At 38.2% G+C, this 15,513-nt stretch overlaps 1 protein-coding gene across 3 annotated transcripts in view; it reads right to left on the bottom strand.

Moving 5' to 3' along the window:
* Window positions 1–15,513, bottom strand: part of CREB1 (cAMP responsive element binding protein 1) — a 91,006-nt gene that overhangs the window by 22,843 nt on the left and 52,650 nt on the right. For 2 of the 3 annotated variants that reach the window (XR_013483359.1, XM_021008676.2), the window contains exons 6-7: window positions 15,164–15,346; window positions 12,978–13,128 (exon numbers count right to left, since the gene is read on the bottom strand). Coding sequence is in view for 2 of the 3 variants with exons in the window: in XM_021008676.2 (XP_020864335.1) it covers window positions 12,978–13,128; window positions 15,164–15,346 (334 nt within the window). In the remaining variant the exon portion in view is untranslated. Of the gene's footprint in view, window positions 1–12,977; window positions 13,129–13,975; window positions 14,066–15,163; window positions 15,347–15,513 lie in introns of those variants that run through there. The other variant, XM_021008677.2, reaches the window with a different exon arrangement.

Below are 15,513 nucleotides of genomic sequence, written 5' to 3' on the forward strand. Positions count from 1 at the left end.
ATGTCAGTGCCACAGTAAGAAACTCTGTGCCCCCAAATTAACTTTTTGTTATAAATGATACTCATAAAAGACTTTATTAATAAATAGCTTCATGTTGTTTGTTGTTGCTGTTCAGTTGTGTCCAACTCTTCATGACCCTATGGACCATGTTGTCCCTGGGGTTTTCTTGGCAAAGACACTGGAGAGGTTTGCCATTTCCTTTTCTAACAGACTACGGCAAACAAAGGTTAAGTGACGTGCCCAAGGTCACACAGTTAGTACATCTGAGGCTGAATTTGAATTCAAGTCTTCTTGACTTCAGGCCTAACTACATGTTACATTTTTATTATACGCTTAAAATGTTGTTATAACAACAGCAATTCATTTTTTATTTGAATAAAACAGACTAAAATGATTTGCATTCCTCGTTTTATGAAAAGCGTGGGGTGACAATTCTGGGGGAGAGAATTACTTAAAATTTGAAAATCAGAGTCTAAAAGGAGACTGTTTTAAGATTAAATAGTCTTGCCATTCCTTAGGGCAGAGAGGGTTCTCAGACAAAAAGGGTCTTCTTTCAAATCTAATTCTCTTCTTTCTGTCTTCCTTGCTCCCAGGAAAACCTTAGAAAGGATAGCCTGCATATAGTAAATGGAGTGAGAAGTGCTTCAAAAATAAGATGATACAACAGGTTAATAAGGTATAATCCCCTAAGTTAAACAGAGAATTTGGCCAGATGAGGTGGTATATACACTTGTAATATAACCTACTGGAGAGGCTGAGGCTGGATCTAGAACCTGGGAGTTCTGAGCTGCAATGGGTTATGGTAGATTGGTTGTCTAAACTAAATCTGGTATTAATATGGTGAGCTGGGAGGGTGTAGGGGGAGAAAGATGTTTTCTTAGGTTTCTCAGGTTTTCTTAGGAGGCATGAACTGGCTGGAGATAGATAAGGCCAAAGCTCCCATGCTGATCAACGGTGGGATTTCCAGCCTGAGCAAGATGGGGAGACCCAGTCTTAAAAGAAACAAACAAACAAACAAGAATCTTGAGGTAAAGAATATACCTTCTAACCTCTCCCTCCTTAGAAATCAGACAATAACTGAGTGTCCTCAATTAATCTGGTTGAGCCTTGAATTAACATCTTACCAAAGACATAAAAAGTAGCAGCTGGTAACAATGCTGAATGGGTTAATATTATTTTGGTCAAGATCTGTGATTTCATGGAGGAAGACATTCTTCTTTACCTATACAGATCTGCAATTTATAGTAGTTGAGAGCTGCCTAGCAGCACTAAGAAATTATATGAGTTCCTAGAGTTAATCATCAGTATGTGTCAGCAGCTTAAACCTAGGTCTTCATGACACCAAGGACAACTCTTTAGAAGCTATTCTAAGCTACTTCTCTAAAAGGTTAATGAATCCCTAATAATTTGTGCAGAAATGTTCCCAGAAGTATACAAAAATGAGAAGAAAAGGAAATAAAAATATTTCACAACTATGGCTATAGGTAGAATAGTCAACCAAATAAGGGATAGATGATAAAAAACAAAATAAACTATTTTAAATACTAAAAACTTTTTGTAAATGATGAAATTAGAGGAGAAACAGCAGAGTAGGAAAATACTTGCACAAACTATCACTGATAAATCAGCTGAAAACTGTGAAGTGATCCCAAGTGTTTTGGATTTCTTTTTTGAATTATGTAATAAAAGTGACCACATTGTCATACCAGCTACCCTACAACTAGTTACGTCCCTTCAGTTTTATCTTGTTTTAGGAGATAAAATCTGAGTCACTTATTTAAGAAGGATGAAGGCCACTATAAATGGATGAGGAGAAAAGTTCTCGGATTTTACCCTCTTCACAAATGTCAAACCCTCCCACCCCCACCATGATAAGCACTATTTATTTCTTCCCTAGACTTCAATTGTGGATGTGCTCCTGAACAGGCAGGGGAAGGCTGTCATTTTGTGGATGAAACCATAATACTATCTCATTCCAGTCAAATAAAACAGGAAAAACTCTAATTCAAAGGTGAGAGAGAAAAGAAAAAAAAATCCCACATGAATCACGAGAAACTTGGAAATTGTAATAAAACCTAAGTACAGCATCCTTCCACAACCTAAGCAAAAGCTACTTAACAGACTGTTTTGTGTTTGCAGCATGGAGGTATGGTTAGCTCAAGTTTTCCTTTATAGACTATGGCAGAACCTGGACTTTGCAGCTCATTCCACATCTGCTGCTCTGCTTGGTTTCAACCTCACTGAACAAGATGTTCCTGTGCTGGGTACCCTTGTGCCGAGTATCCTCTGTTACCTTCCCCCTGTTAGACTGTCAGCTTCTTAAGGGCAAGGACCGTTTTTTTCTTTTCTTATTTGCATCCCCAGTGCTTAGCATAGCTTCTGGCACATAGAAGACCCTTAAAAAATGTTTATTGAATTGAAAATATTTCAGAAGCACATGGAAGCTGCCTCTCCATTATGCTCTAAGAACAGCTTCTTTATTGTGGAAAATCCCTCCATTTCTGTAGCCTTCTCATTGTGGGAGATTCCTGACCCTGCAGTCCCTTCCCCTGATTGGTCATTACCTCCTAGATACTTCTATTTTAAGGAAGTGACCCAGGTCAGTCAGGCTCATTCCTTTATTCCTTTGCCACCACACCTGACCTGCCTTCTCACACTGGAAGACAGATCCCCTTGGGTCGACGGCCCTTTCCTCTGGTTGTTTCCTCCCAAAACCTTCACTTTAGGGAAAAGCACCAGGCCTACCATGTACATTGCTCTGGGTTCTACTCTTAATGCTCCAGAGTTTCATGTTTCCTCTGTGGGTCACCCCTGTCCATTCCTCCCCATATTTTCCAGCCTTTTTGTACTGTCCTCCCCCACTAGAATGCAAACTGCTTAAGGAGAGGAGAGGTTTTCTTCCTTTTGCTCAGGCTTAGCAAATGCCTGGAACAAAGCAGAGAAACACTTGTTGACTTGACACAGAGAAGTGTAGATAATTTCACACAGATTAGCATCACGGATTTATGCAGGAGATTCTGTAGTAAGCAGAAACCACCATGGCATGGGGAAACTCCCCTTGAGCAGAGATGACAGTTAACAGAAAACTATTACTATGACTTTTGATACATAAACATCCTAACTTTGAACAGCCTTGAGCTGGTCAAGTCTACAATCCTCTACAGCTACAGATATGATCTGGGGAAGTAAGATACAGATTATAAAATGTAACTAGGCTCCAGGGACTTAGAAAATAAGAATTGAGGTTCTAGAAAAAGATGACTGGAAGTGGGGATAGGAGGACAGGAAGCAGCAGTCTGTTAGGAAGAGAGTAATACTGAGCAAAATATAAAGTACTCCTTTTCAATACAAACATCCATGGAACAGATAGGAAAGGAGACAGCGTACTACTAGAATAGGAGATGTAAAGTCAGTGAACAGAGGGGAAAAATCTACGGTATGGAATCCTGGTAATTAGAAAGGCAATAACAGCGACGAAAAGGTACAAGGAAAGATGACAAGAGTTGGAACTACTGGCATGTCCTCAGCTATCATTCTCTGCTGTCCACAGATTTGCCTGGGAGGTCCCTTTGCTACCAATTCTATTGTTCTCTGAGTATGCCTTGTCAAAATTGCAGGGCTGGTGGGGACAATGCCAGCAATACTAAGAAGGAATTAAGAGACATTTAGTCAAAGTACCTATTATGTGCCTAGGCAAGTCCTAGTTTATCAAAACAACCTCCAGAAAGCAAATGGTAAGATGAAGCTTGGCTCAGGCCTTAACTATCATGTCTCTCACATTAACCTTGACCTCTAGAATGATCAGGGCCCCTGGCTCTCATGTCCTGCCTCTCCCTATCCAAAACCAGAAGCTGAGCAGGTATATAGCAGTCCTTTTTCCTTCATGCTTCTTCCATGCAGGCTGGTCATTTAATCAGATTTTAATAGTTACGAAATTTCTCCCACAAACACCACCCTACTCATACCAAATTTTAATGTAGGATGATTTTCAACGAAAGAGTGGGATGGCTTGTTGAGTGGCTTGAGTGTAATCTAGTGTAATACACTGCAGTCTCTGTCTTGGTCATACCCATATTGGCAGATTCAAAGATCAAAAAAATTTTCTCACAAGTTCAATGAAAAGGCCAAAGAGTCAGAACTGCTTATACGAATCTGAAAATGGACAGTTTAGAAATCTTGAAGGCTAGACAAGTACCTTTTGAGATGATACAAATTTTACTGCTGCTAAGCAGAAAAGAGACAAGAAGGGAAATAAAGTAACTAACCCTCTTTCTAGGAAAAACATTTTATAATTTGCCACAATCAAAAAGAAAGATTGTGGAAAATCTGTGATTCCAGAAATGACTGTGTATCCATGAGAGTTATTCAATGCCTCACAACTGCCACAGTCAGTAAATATTTGCTTTCCTTGCCAAGGAGAAAGACACGTCAACAAAAGGCAATAGCGGCAAACCATTATAGACAAGGCTGAAAATATGAGAATCACCTCAGAAAACAATGAAAAGCATTAAAGGTAAAATAAACCTGTAGGATGGCATGAGATTCATAAGCCATGGCATTTAAAAGGAAAACCAGAAAGAGGACAACAAATATATGTGAAATGGAATAGAGCCATATTTGGGCTCTTTCACATCTGCATTCCACAGACCATGTGAGGAAGTTGTAGTGGAGCTCAATAAGATTCAATATAAAAGAGCAGACCAAATACAAATTGAAGAAATTCATGGCAATTTTAAAGACAACAAATATCCTGAAAATTGATCTCTAAAAGATCACAACTGGTGTTTATACTGAGACAGATATCTCCATCCCAGGGACATTACAAAAAAAATCTACCCATGTTTACTTTCTAATTTTTAAATAAAATCTTCACACTGAGGGGGTCCTTGATGACGAAAACGTAAGATGAGAAAAGGTAGACTTAAGCAGACAATTTTCTATGTCTTTTCCCCTTAATGCAGCAGTGTCTTCCCTCTGAGATATCTCCAATTTATCTTGTTTCTTATTTGTACACGGTGGTTTGCATAATGTTTGCATTAGATTGTAAGCTTTTTATGCCTTTTGGGGGGTATTCTCAGCAACTAGCAGGCCTTGCACATAGTAGGCAGTTATGTAGTGGAATAGACAGAGTTAGAAAACCCAGAAAATATCACCCCAGAAAAAGAAAAACAAACAAACCCTGGAACAGCTGAACTAGAAGAAAGACGGAGAGAAGCAGGGCAGCAGCCCAGCAAATGGGTCTCCCAGTGCCTCAGCAAAAATAAGGGAAGCAGCACTACAAAGGGCCCCACGCAGATAAACACCCTGCAGCACCCATCTAAAGGAGCTGAAGAAAGCTAAAGGAAAGGAAAAGAAGGCAACCTAGAATTGCCTGAAAGTTCCAGCCTTGCTGATTCCAGCCCAACATGAGGTTAGCTGCCAAAACCCTACAGCCTCCAACTGCCAACATAAGAGGCCCCAGAACACAAAGCCAGTGACCAAGACCTAGGCTCCCAGCATAAGAAGCTTGAGTCAGTGCCCTCTGTTCCCCAGCAGGAGAGATTAATCTCTTTAAAGGCCAGGGAATAAAGAAACACCATGAGTAAAAAGAAAGGTACCATAGATTCATATTATGAGATGAGTGAAGATCATGACGGAAATTCTGAAGAGGACAACATTGTCAACAAACCCACATCTGCAACATCAAAAGGGAATATGAACTGGTCTGAAGTCCAAAAAGCCTTCTTAGAAGAGCTCAAGAAGGATTTTAAAAGTCTAACGAGAGAGGTAGAAGAGTCCTTAAAAAATACAATGGACCAATTGGAAAAAAAGTACACTGAAGAAAACAGATCCCTTAAAAACACAATTGGCCAACTGAAGAAGGAAGTACAAAAACTAACAGAAGAAAACAATCTGTTAAAAACTAGAATTGGACAAATGCTGACTCTATGAGACAGCAAGAATCAGTCAAACAGAAACAAAAAAATGAAAAAATAGATGAAAATATAAAATACCTCACTGGTAAAACAACCGACCTGGAAATTGGATCCAGGAGAGACAATTTAAAAAATCACTGGACTACCTGAAAATCATGACCAAAAAAAGACCGTGGACAGTATCTTTCAGGAAATCATAAAGGAAACCTGCCTGGAAGTCTCAGAACCAGAAGGTAAAATAACCATAGAAAGAATACACTGCTCACCACCCGAATGAGATCCCAAATTGACAACACCAAGCAAAACTCCAAAATTACCAGATGAAAGTGAAGGTGCTGCAAGCAGCCAGAAAGAAACAATTTAAATATCATGGAACCACAGTCAGGATTACACAGGACCTTGCAGCTTCTACATTAAAAGACCGCAGGAGCTTGGATTGCAGCCAAGGATCCACTACTTCTGCAAAAATGAGCATGATTTTTCAAGGGAGGAGATGGATACTCAATCAATTAGGGGACTTCCAAACCTTCCTCATAAAAGGAGCAGGGCTCAACAAAAAATTTGATCTTCAAGTACAAGATTCAAGAAAGACACAAAAAGGTAAATGGGACAGAAAGATACAATATGTTGTTAATAATGGCGGACTATTTACACCCCTACAAGGGAAGATGACACTTGCAACTCCTGAGAACTGTATTGTTATTACACCATGTTAAAGGAGTATATGTAAAGAGGGTGGATATTAGTTGACTCTGATGTAATGTAAAAAAAAATCTAATCAAGTGGGTTAAATGGATCCAAGTAAGTGGATTAGTCTGATCTGAGAAAGGAGGCAGACAAGGGCAAATTATATTACAGGAAAAGACAGAAAATCCTATTACAGCAGAGGGAAAGAAGGGAGGGGGGTGAGCATTGTCTGAACCTTACTCTCATCAGATTTGGCTCAAGAAGGGAATAACATAATCAGTTAGGTAAAGAAATCTAACTTGCCTATAGGCAGTAGGAGGGAAAAGGGGAAAGAAAAGGGAGGGAGGATTAGAAGGGAAAGAAGAAGCAGTAAGGGCAAAGGGGAAGAAAAGGGAAAGGGATAACAGAAGGGAGGAGAGACTGAAGGAGGCAGTGGTCAAAAGCAAAACACTAGTGACAGGGGGGGGGGGATAAAGAAAAGCATAAACGGGGGAAAAAAGATGTAGAAAAAGACATAGACAGTAATCATAACTGTGAAAGTTGAATCGCTATCTTTTTTTTCTCTTCTGTTGAGTTTTGTTTCCTCTTTCTGATGGTTCCTCCTATTGGTTTTAATTTTTACTTACAACTTCACTAATGTGAAAATATGTTTAATAGGAATGTAATGTATAGCCTATATCAGATTGTGTGCGGTCTTGGAGAGGGTAGTGGGGAGAAAGGGGAGAAAAATTTTAAACTCAAAAGCATATGGAAGTGATTGTTGATAAATCAAAATAAATTAATAAAATAAAAAAAGTAATAGATAAGAGTTAGCCTGGATACTTACTAGCTTTGTGATTTTGTTTAAGTCATTTAACTACTGTGGGCCTCAATTTCCTTATATAAAAACAGTACCTACCACTCAGGCTTACTGTGAGGATCAACTGATTGAGTATTTATAACATGTTCCGCAAATCTTCAGCTCAAATGTAATTATTATTAGTACGTGCTTAAAATGGTTGTTGACTTGACTATGCTAGATCACACCATTATTTTAACACACATGGAAGAGGTACACAGAATATCTAGTGTTTGTTGATTTTTATTCAATTTTAATTCAATTCAGCAAATATCTACTCAGCAATTACACTAATGATAGGCACTAGGGATACAAAGATTTGAGCAGTGGCAAGGAGTGTGAGGAGTGGCCAGAAAGTCTAAGTGTTGCCCAGTGGGAATAGTGGCTCCTTCCACTGAGCACAGAATTACAAAAGCTGGTAGGATGAGACATCTTGCCCTGAGGTAGGAATTTTGACCTGGTTCCTAATACTCCTATAAGACAGTGTATATCAGCATGGACCAAGCAAGTGGGAAGATCAGATTCTGTCTATAGATATCATACCAAGAGTGGGTGCAAGTGAGCTTATCTCCAGATTAATGTTTCAGAGACTGCCCAGTAAGGCACTAGGTAACTTAATATTTACCACTCTGTCAGCAGTACATGACCTTCCTACTTTACCATGAATATTGCTGCCACCTGATTCCTTTACAACTTAAAACCTCTCTTGAGAGAAGTGATAACTCTGAATGTAGATGGAACCAAAAAACTTTATTTTTACATTTTGTGTTTTCTTTTATAACATGGCTAATGTGGAAATATGTTTTGCGTTGACTTTTTAGGTACAGTTGGATATAAAATCGAGTGCCTTCCCTCAAGGAGGGAAAGAAGAAAAGAATTTGGAACTCAAAATTTGTTTTTTAATTGTTATTTTTTTTTACATGTAATTGGTAAATATTTAATGAAATAAAAATAATTTAAAAACCTCTTAACTCCATTTTTTTCTTGTACTTTAACAAGGCAGTTAGTTCAGCAGAATAAAATAACTTTGAAGGCTTTCCTCAAAAAAAGGTGTTTTCCACATGTATTTGAAAATTTCACGTAAAATTATGCTAGATGTGGTTGTGGAGACAATCTGAGCAATAATCTGAATATAATTACAGCAAGAAATGTGCAAAATAGGAAGACAAACTCACTCGAGGAGTTTCTTGTAGTGTCACAGAAGATGATTTCCACAGAGGTCAAAGCAAACAAATCCCTACGGATGGTAAGGTTCTCAAAAATGCTATTTGCAGAGGATATTATACTAACTGTACAGGATCCCAGAACCTGACAAAGTCTCTTTAGTGAAATCCATAGTAAAAGCCACTAAAAGATATTATTCTTCCACTGTGGATGGTTAAATCAAAGTGAATGAAAATGGTATATGTATTACCCAGGTTAGTGAATGGGAATTCATTGGGTTAGTTCAGCAATGTATTAATCTTGGACAGGTACTCTAGATGTATAATGTGTTCAGTTATTATAGAACAATCTATGCAATTCAAGCATAGAGGTCTCCTACCTCTAGAATATGGTAGGATGACATAGGACTAGATGACAAATGGGAAACTGCAAAGTGTTTTCAAAGACCTTGAATTATTTGTTGCTATAAAAGCCTATCTCTTCAATGTCAAAATTATTTTTTTGGTATATAAATTTATTTTTACCACAAGATTTTGAATTCCATATTTTTACCCCATCTTGCCCCTCCCCCACCCCAAGATGGCATGCATTCTGAATACCCCTTCCCCTGGTCTGCCCTCCCTTCTATCTCTCCCCGCCCTTCTCTCATCCCCTTCCCCTTCTATTTTCCTGTAGGGCAGGACAGATTTCTGTACCTCATTTCCTGTATTTCTTATCTCCCAGTTGCATGTGGAAACATTTTTTTTAAACATATGTTTTTAAAACTTTGGGTCCCAAATTTTCTCCCTTCCTCCCACCCCACCCACCCTCACAGAAAAGGCAAGCAAGTCAATACAGGCCATACGTGTGCAGTTATGCAAAACACTTACACAGTAGACGTGTTGTGAAAAATCAACTCTATTTCCCTTAATCCTATCCTGCCCCCCCATTTATTCTATTCTTTCTTTTGACCCTGTCCCTCCTCAGAAGTACTTCCTTCTGATTACCCTTTCCCAATCTGCCCTCTCTCTATCACCCTGCTCTCTTGTCCCATTCCTCCCCTATTTTCCTATGGGGTAAGACAGATTTCCATACCCAATTGAGTGTGTATGTTATTCCCTCCTTAAGCCAAATCCTATGAGAATAAGATTCCCTCATTTCCTCTCACCTTCCCTGTTTCCCCTCCACTGTAAGAACCTTTTCTTGTCTTTTTGTAGATAAACCCCATTCTACCTCTCCCTTTCTCCTTCTCCTAGTATAATCCTCCCTCTCCCCTTAATTTTTTTCTCCAGATATCACCCCTTCAACTCACCCTGTGCCCTCTATCTATCTATCCATATAATTTTCCCCCTCCTACTACCCTAATACTGACAAAGGTCTCATGAATTATAAATATCATCTTTCCATGCAGGAATGTAAACAGTTCACTTAATAAGTCTCTTATGATTTCTCTTTCCTGTTTACCTCTTCATGTTCCACTTGAGTCTTGTACTTGAAAGTCAAATTTTCTATTCAGCTCTGGTCTTTTCATCAAGAATGCTTCAAAGTCCTCTATTTCACTGAATGACCACTTTTTCCCCTGAAGGATTATACTCAGTTTTGCTGGGTAGGTGATTCTTGGTTGTAATCCTATCTCCTTTGCCCTCCAGAATATTATATTTCATGCCCTGTGGTTCCTTAATGTAGAAGCTGCTAAATCTTGTGTTATCCTGATTGTGTTTCCACCATACTTGAATTGTTTCTTTCTGGCTGCTTGCAATATTTTCTCCTTGACCTGGGAACTCTGGAATTTGGCTACAATATTCCTAGGAGTTTTCCTTTGGGGATCTCTTTCAGGGGAGATTGTGGATTCTTTCAATTTCTATTTTGCCCTCTGGTTCTAAATATCAGGGCAGTTTTCCTTGATAATTTCTTGAAAGATGATGTCTAGGCTCTTTTTTTGATCATGGCTTTCAGATAGTCCAATAATTTTTAAATTCTCTCTCCTGGATCTATTTTCCAGGTCAGTTGTTTTTCCAATGAGATATTTCACATTGTTTTCTAATTTTTCATTCTTTTGGATTTGTTTACAGTGCTTGATTTCTCATAAAGTCACTAGCTTCCAATTGCTCTATTCTAATTTTTAAGGAAGTATTTTCTTCAGTAAGCTTTTGGACTTCCTTTTCCATTTGGCCAATTTTGCTTTTTAGGGCATTCTTCTCCTCATTGGCTTTTTGGGCCTCTTTTGCCATTTGGGTTAGGCTATTTTTTAAGGTGTTATTTTCTTCAGTATTATTTTGGGTCTCCTTTAGCAAGCTGTGGACTTGTTTTTCATGATTTTCTTCCATCACTTTCATTTCTCTTCCCATTTTTCCTCTACTCTTACTTGCTTCTCAAAATCCCTTTTGAGCTCTTCCAAGGCCTGGGACTGATTCATATTTTTCTTGGAGGCTTTGGATGTAGAAGCTTTGACTTTGTCATCTTCTTCTGGTTGTATGTTTTGATCTTTGTCACCAAAGTAAGATAATATAGTCTGACTCTTTTTGCGAGGTTTGCTCATGATCCCAGCCAATTACTTGAGTTTTAAACTCTTTGTTAAGGTAAGAGTCTGCTTCCAATGTGGAGAATGTACTGTCCCAAGCTTCGGGGGTTTGTACTTCTAGGGACCTGTAAATTTTCAGTTCTTCCAAGGTGCTATGATAAGGGTGGAGGTATTTGCTCTTTTCCTGGCCTGAGCTCTGGTCTCTGAGTAACTGGCCACAAGCAGTCTTTTCTCTCTTGGAATTGTGAGGAGGGTCTTCTCTCCGCCTCCACTACAAGCTCCACCGTGCCAGCACTCCTCCTCACCCCAGGACCGCCACCCAGAACTGTGACCCAGAACCAAGCATGGGCAAAGCAAGAGACTCCTGTCTCAGCACTGGCAAAGAGATTCCTGAAATCCCTCTCTGATCGGCCACTTGATTCCCCCTCAGTCTGTGGGCCAGAAGCTCAGGACACAGCCACCGCCCGGGCACCCGCGCTCTGCACTCTGGGAACTGCCTCTGACCTAGCTCTCCTCTCACCGCAAAAACAGACTTTTCCCACTGACCTTCTAAGTTGTCTTTGGTGTGTGTGGATTCAGGAGTCTGGACACTGCCACAGCTGCCCGTGATTCAGTCCTCTGAGGCCTGCTCCAGGTTTGCTGTGGCCTGTGTGCCCAAGCCGCACTGTGCTCCGCTCCCACCCCAGCGTGATAAGCCTTCCCAATCAACCATCCAGGCTGTCTTGGGCTGGAAATTTGTTTCACCCTGTCTGTTCTGCTGCTTTAGAATTTGTTTACAGCCATTTTTTTTATGGGTATCTGGAGGGGTTTGGGGGAGAGCTCAAGCAAGCCACTGCTTTCATGCTGCCATCTTGGCTCTGCCCCCCACAATGCCAAAATTTTCCCAGTGACACTGTGTTGCAGGGGAAAGAGCACTTGATTTGGAGTCAAAGGAGCTCAGTTCAAATCCCACCTCCAATATTTACTAGCTTTAAACACAGGCAAGGCACTAACTCTCTGACCTAAGGTTCATTCATCATTCATCTGTAGACTCTATCTCATAGGGTTATGGTGATTATAAACTTTGTAAACTTTTAAGCACTACGTGGGGTACTACTAATACCTAGTTGTGAACCATGGGCTATTATAATCTCATAAGAATCCAACTTAAAAGTAACACAGAATAACGCAAAGATGCAAACAGGTACAAATATAAATAGAATTTCAGCACATTGCCAAAGAGCAAATAAGAAGGAGCAAAAGTAATATCAAAAAGAATATATATGTCTGAGAAGTAAGTGTCCAACTTATAGTGTGGTCTTATGGCAAGAATGATAATCAAGAGATGGATGGAAAGCCTGAGTACTATAAATGGAACCCCAAAGATAAATGAAGAGGGATTAGACATTGCACATGCTTAGAACTAGTGTTATTACTTGAATTAGCATCAATAATGATAAAATGATCATAGTATAAGATCCTTGAATTCACATGCCATTCATAAAGTGATACATCTGTAAAGTTAATACAATTATCAGGGAAAATAAAACATACACAAAACCTTAATGTCTTCCAACTTTTAAAAAAGAAAATAATTCAGTTAGTGCATCTGGTTAGAGCATAGTGCTAATGAGATAAAGTCTATACAACTGATTTCTCAAACAGAATTCCTACAGAAAAATGAAAACTCTTTGCATATAAACTGTATGCATAATAAGTTATCTAATAAATCTATGCTGTTGGCCACAAGTGAGGGCAGGGAGAAAGAAGTGAGTGAAATAGCTAAGCATACATTTCCAGAAGAACAAAATGTGCATCTTCATTCACAAAGGACAGCACATTTAAAAGATTTAAATGGTTTTTAACTTAACCTAAGTTAGTGCATTATACATACCTATTCTTCATTAGACGAACTTCTCTCTTTCGTGCTGCCTCTTCTGCAGGCTGGGTGGGAAGTGCTGGGGATGAGGCCATAACAACACCAGGTGCAATGGTACTGGTGGGTGCTGTTCGAATCTGGTATGTCTGTACATCTCCAGAGGCAGCTGAAAAGAAATTAAAAAATAGGGATATAATGCATGAGACTTTAAGGCATTGCAATTTGCAACTGCTAAACTAGTATCACTATAAACATGACAAAAGACAAAAGTGGGATCAGAGGATTAAAGGACTCTGGCATTGTTCGGGTCATCAATGGAAACTAATTCCTAATTTAATGTATCAATGAGTAAAGCCACTTGAACGGAAAAGGATTTGACCTGTACTGCTATGTATTATCATTTTTATTTCACTGAAGCATAATTCTATTCAGTTAACAGGCTTACCAACTTTAGATCTAAAAGGTAAGTAGGAAATAGCTTGCATTATCTTCTGAGACAGTGAGCATCGTCCTCAATGTCTTCTTTTGATTATAAGTAAATTCATATTTTAATATTTCAAGCAGAATCTCTTTCAAGGATATAAAAATGTCCAAGACTTTTCAAATGTAGCAAAAAGGATGAGAAAATAAAGCATTATGGTCAACTGTTATAATTTTTAAAATGACACAAAACTTGCACTATCAAAAAGTATTGTTGCTTTGAGACAACTAAATTATTCACGCAGACACTGTTTTAATTGGTAAATAAATTCACGTTGTGTTCTACTAACCAAAATAAACAATGATTATGGAAAGAAACACAACTGATATTCTTTCCAAACAAATTGCTTCTAAACTAGGCTCAGTATCTATACTCCCAAAGGAAAAGAAATTTAAAGAAAATTTCAAAGAATTCTGAAGTTTTCATGAATTATTTATATTTACTCCCAAGACCTACCACCACCTTATCAGTACCAATTAAAATGTGTAGTTTGGGGGAGAAAAGTTAAGATTTATATACTAAGACATGTTACCATCTTCAAACTGACGTTCAGAATTCAAATTCACTGACATCCTGCTTTACATTTTTTGAGTACCTGCATGTAAAGTGAAAAGGTGTTTTATTCCCATTAATATGCAGTATATTGTTTTTCAAAATGTTATTCTTTTTAGTAACAGGATATGTTCTGTAAATCTACGCTCTTTAAGTAAATTAAGAAAATATATATTTGATTTTTAAGGATTATTCAAAAGGAAAATATCTAAATTGAAAAGGCAAAATAGTTACTGCCTGACATATGGATTAAAGGATTATATCTGCAATGGAACATTTTTAAGGAAATAAGTGATAGGTCTAGTATCTATTACTCTAACTTATAAACCCTACTTTTAAAATGACAAATCTAATATCTATTATTAATTATTTATATTCTCAATGTGGCATGAATTAGTATTCTTCAAAGACTCAAATGGCTAAAAAACAAAAGCAAAAAGACTAATTCTTCGCTACATGAATTCTAGAGCCAAAATAGAAACGGGCTTTTTTCAAACCAAAAGTTGAATGAATGCAATTTCCTCTGGGACGAAACTATACTTGTCCTTCCAAAGAAACAAATCTAAATATTACTATCAGGGAATCACGGAAACAAAACTTATACTATTACCATAATCTTGGCATGAATGTATTTTTCAGCTTAATAAAGTATTTTAGGAAGCAATCCCTGATTAATTACAAAGAAGAGGTGGTAAAGTCTTTTCAAGGAAAAAAAACATAAAAATTTTAATGCAGAAAGGGACTTTAAAAAATCTAGTTCAACTTCCTCATTCTACAGATGTGAAAACTGACACACAAAGTAGTGGAAGGACTTGCCTACGTTACACAGCAAGTCAATGGGAAAGTAATTTCATTCAGTGCACTTTCCATGTTATGACATGACATGACATCTCATTCCTGAATATGCTCAAACAATAAGAAAGCAAAACCACATTTTAAAGCCTGGAAATAACTTGTTTTTGTGCCATGACATTCTAGTCCAACAGAAATGCTGAAACATTTCAGAAAGAATATTATAGTTTCTATAATTAACAAAACAAATGTTTAATCTTGGAACATTCTTTCCAACAGTGACTTATACTGTACTTACTTTTGTTGCTATAGTTTGTCAAGTTAACAGTCTTCTGGAACAATCCCAACACATTAAAAAATTCTGAAATTTTCTTACCTTGCACAACAACTTGGTTGCTAGGTACAAGGATCTGTTGTCCGTCAGTGGTCTGTGCATACTGCAGGATGGTAGTGCTGGCCTGAGTGGCAGCTGCATTTGTCATAGTTAATGTTTGTAGGCCCTGTACCCCATCTGTACCATTGTTAGCCAACTGTATTGCTCCTCCTTGGGTAATGGCAACTAAAACCCAAAGAATTTTACTGTTAAAATAAAAATAACAACCATAAAAGACTACAAGATACATATATTTACAAACAAAACAAAACCCAAAAAACACCAAACATTTATTGCAAGTAAAACCTCATCACAGCAAATGTGATGTCTGAAGAAAGGTTCTATCACTTCTG

This window comes from Phascolarctos cinereus, unplaced genomic scaffold (assembly GCF_003287225.1).
Source record: "Phascolarctos cinereus isolate Bilbo 61053 unplaced genomic scaffold, phaCin_HiC Scaffold_7;HRSCAF=346, whole genome shotgun sequence".
Lineage (NCBI taxonomy): Eukaryota > Metazoa > Chordata > Mammalia > Diprotodontia > Phascolarctidae > Phascolarctos > Phascolarctos cinereus.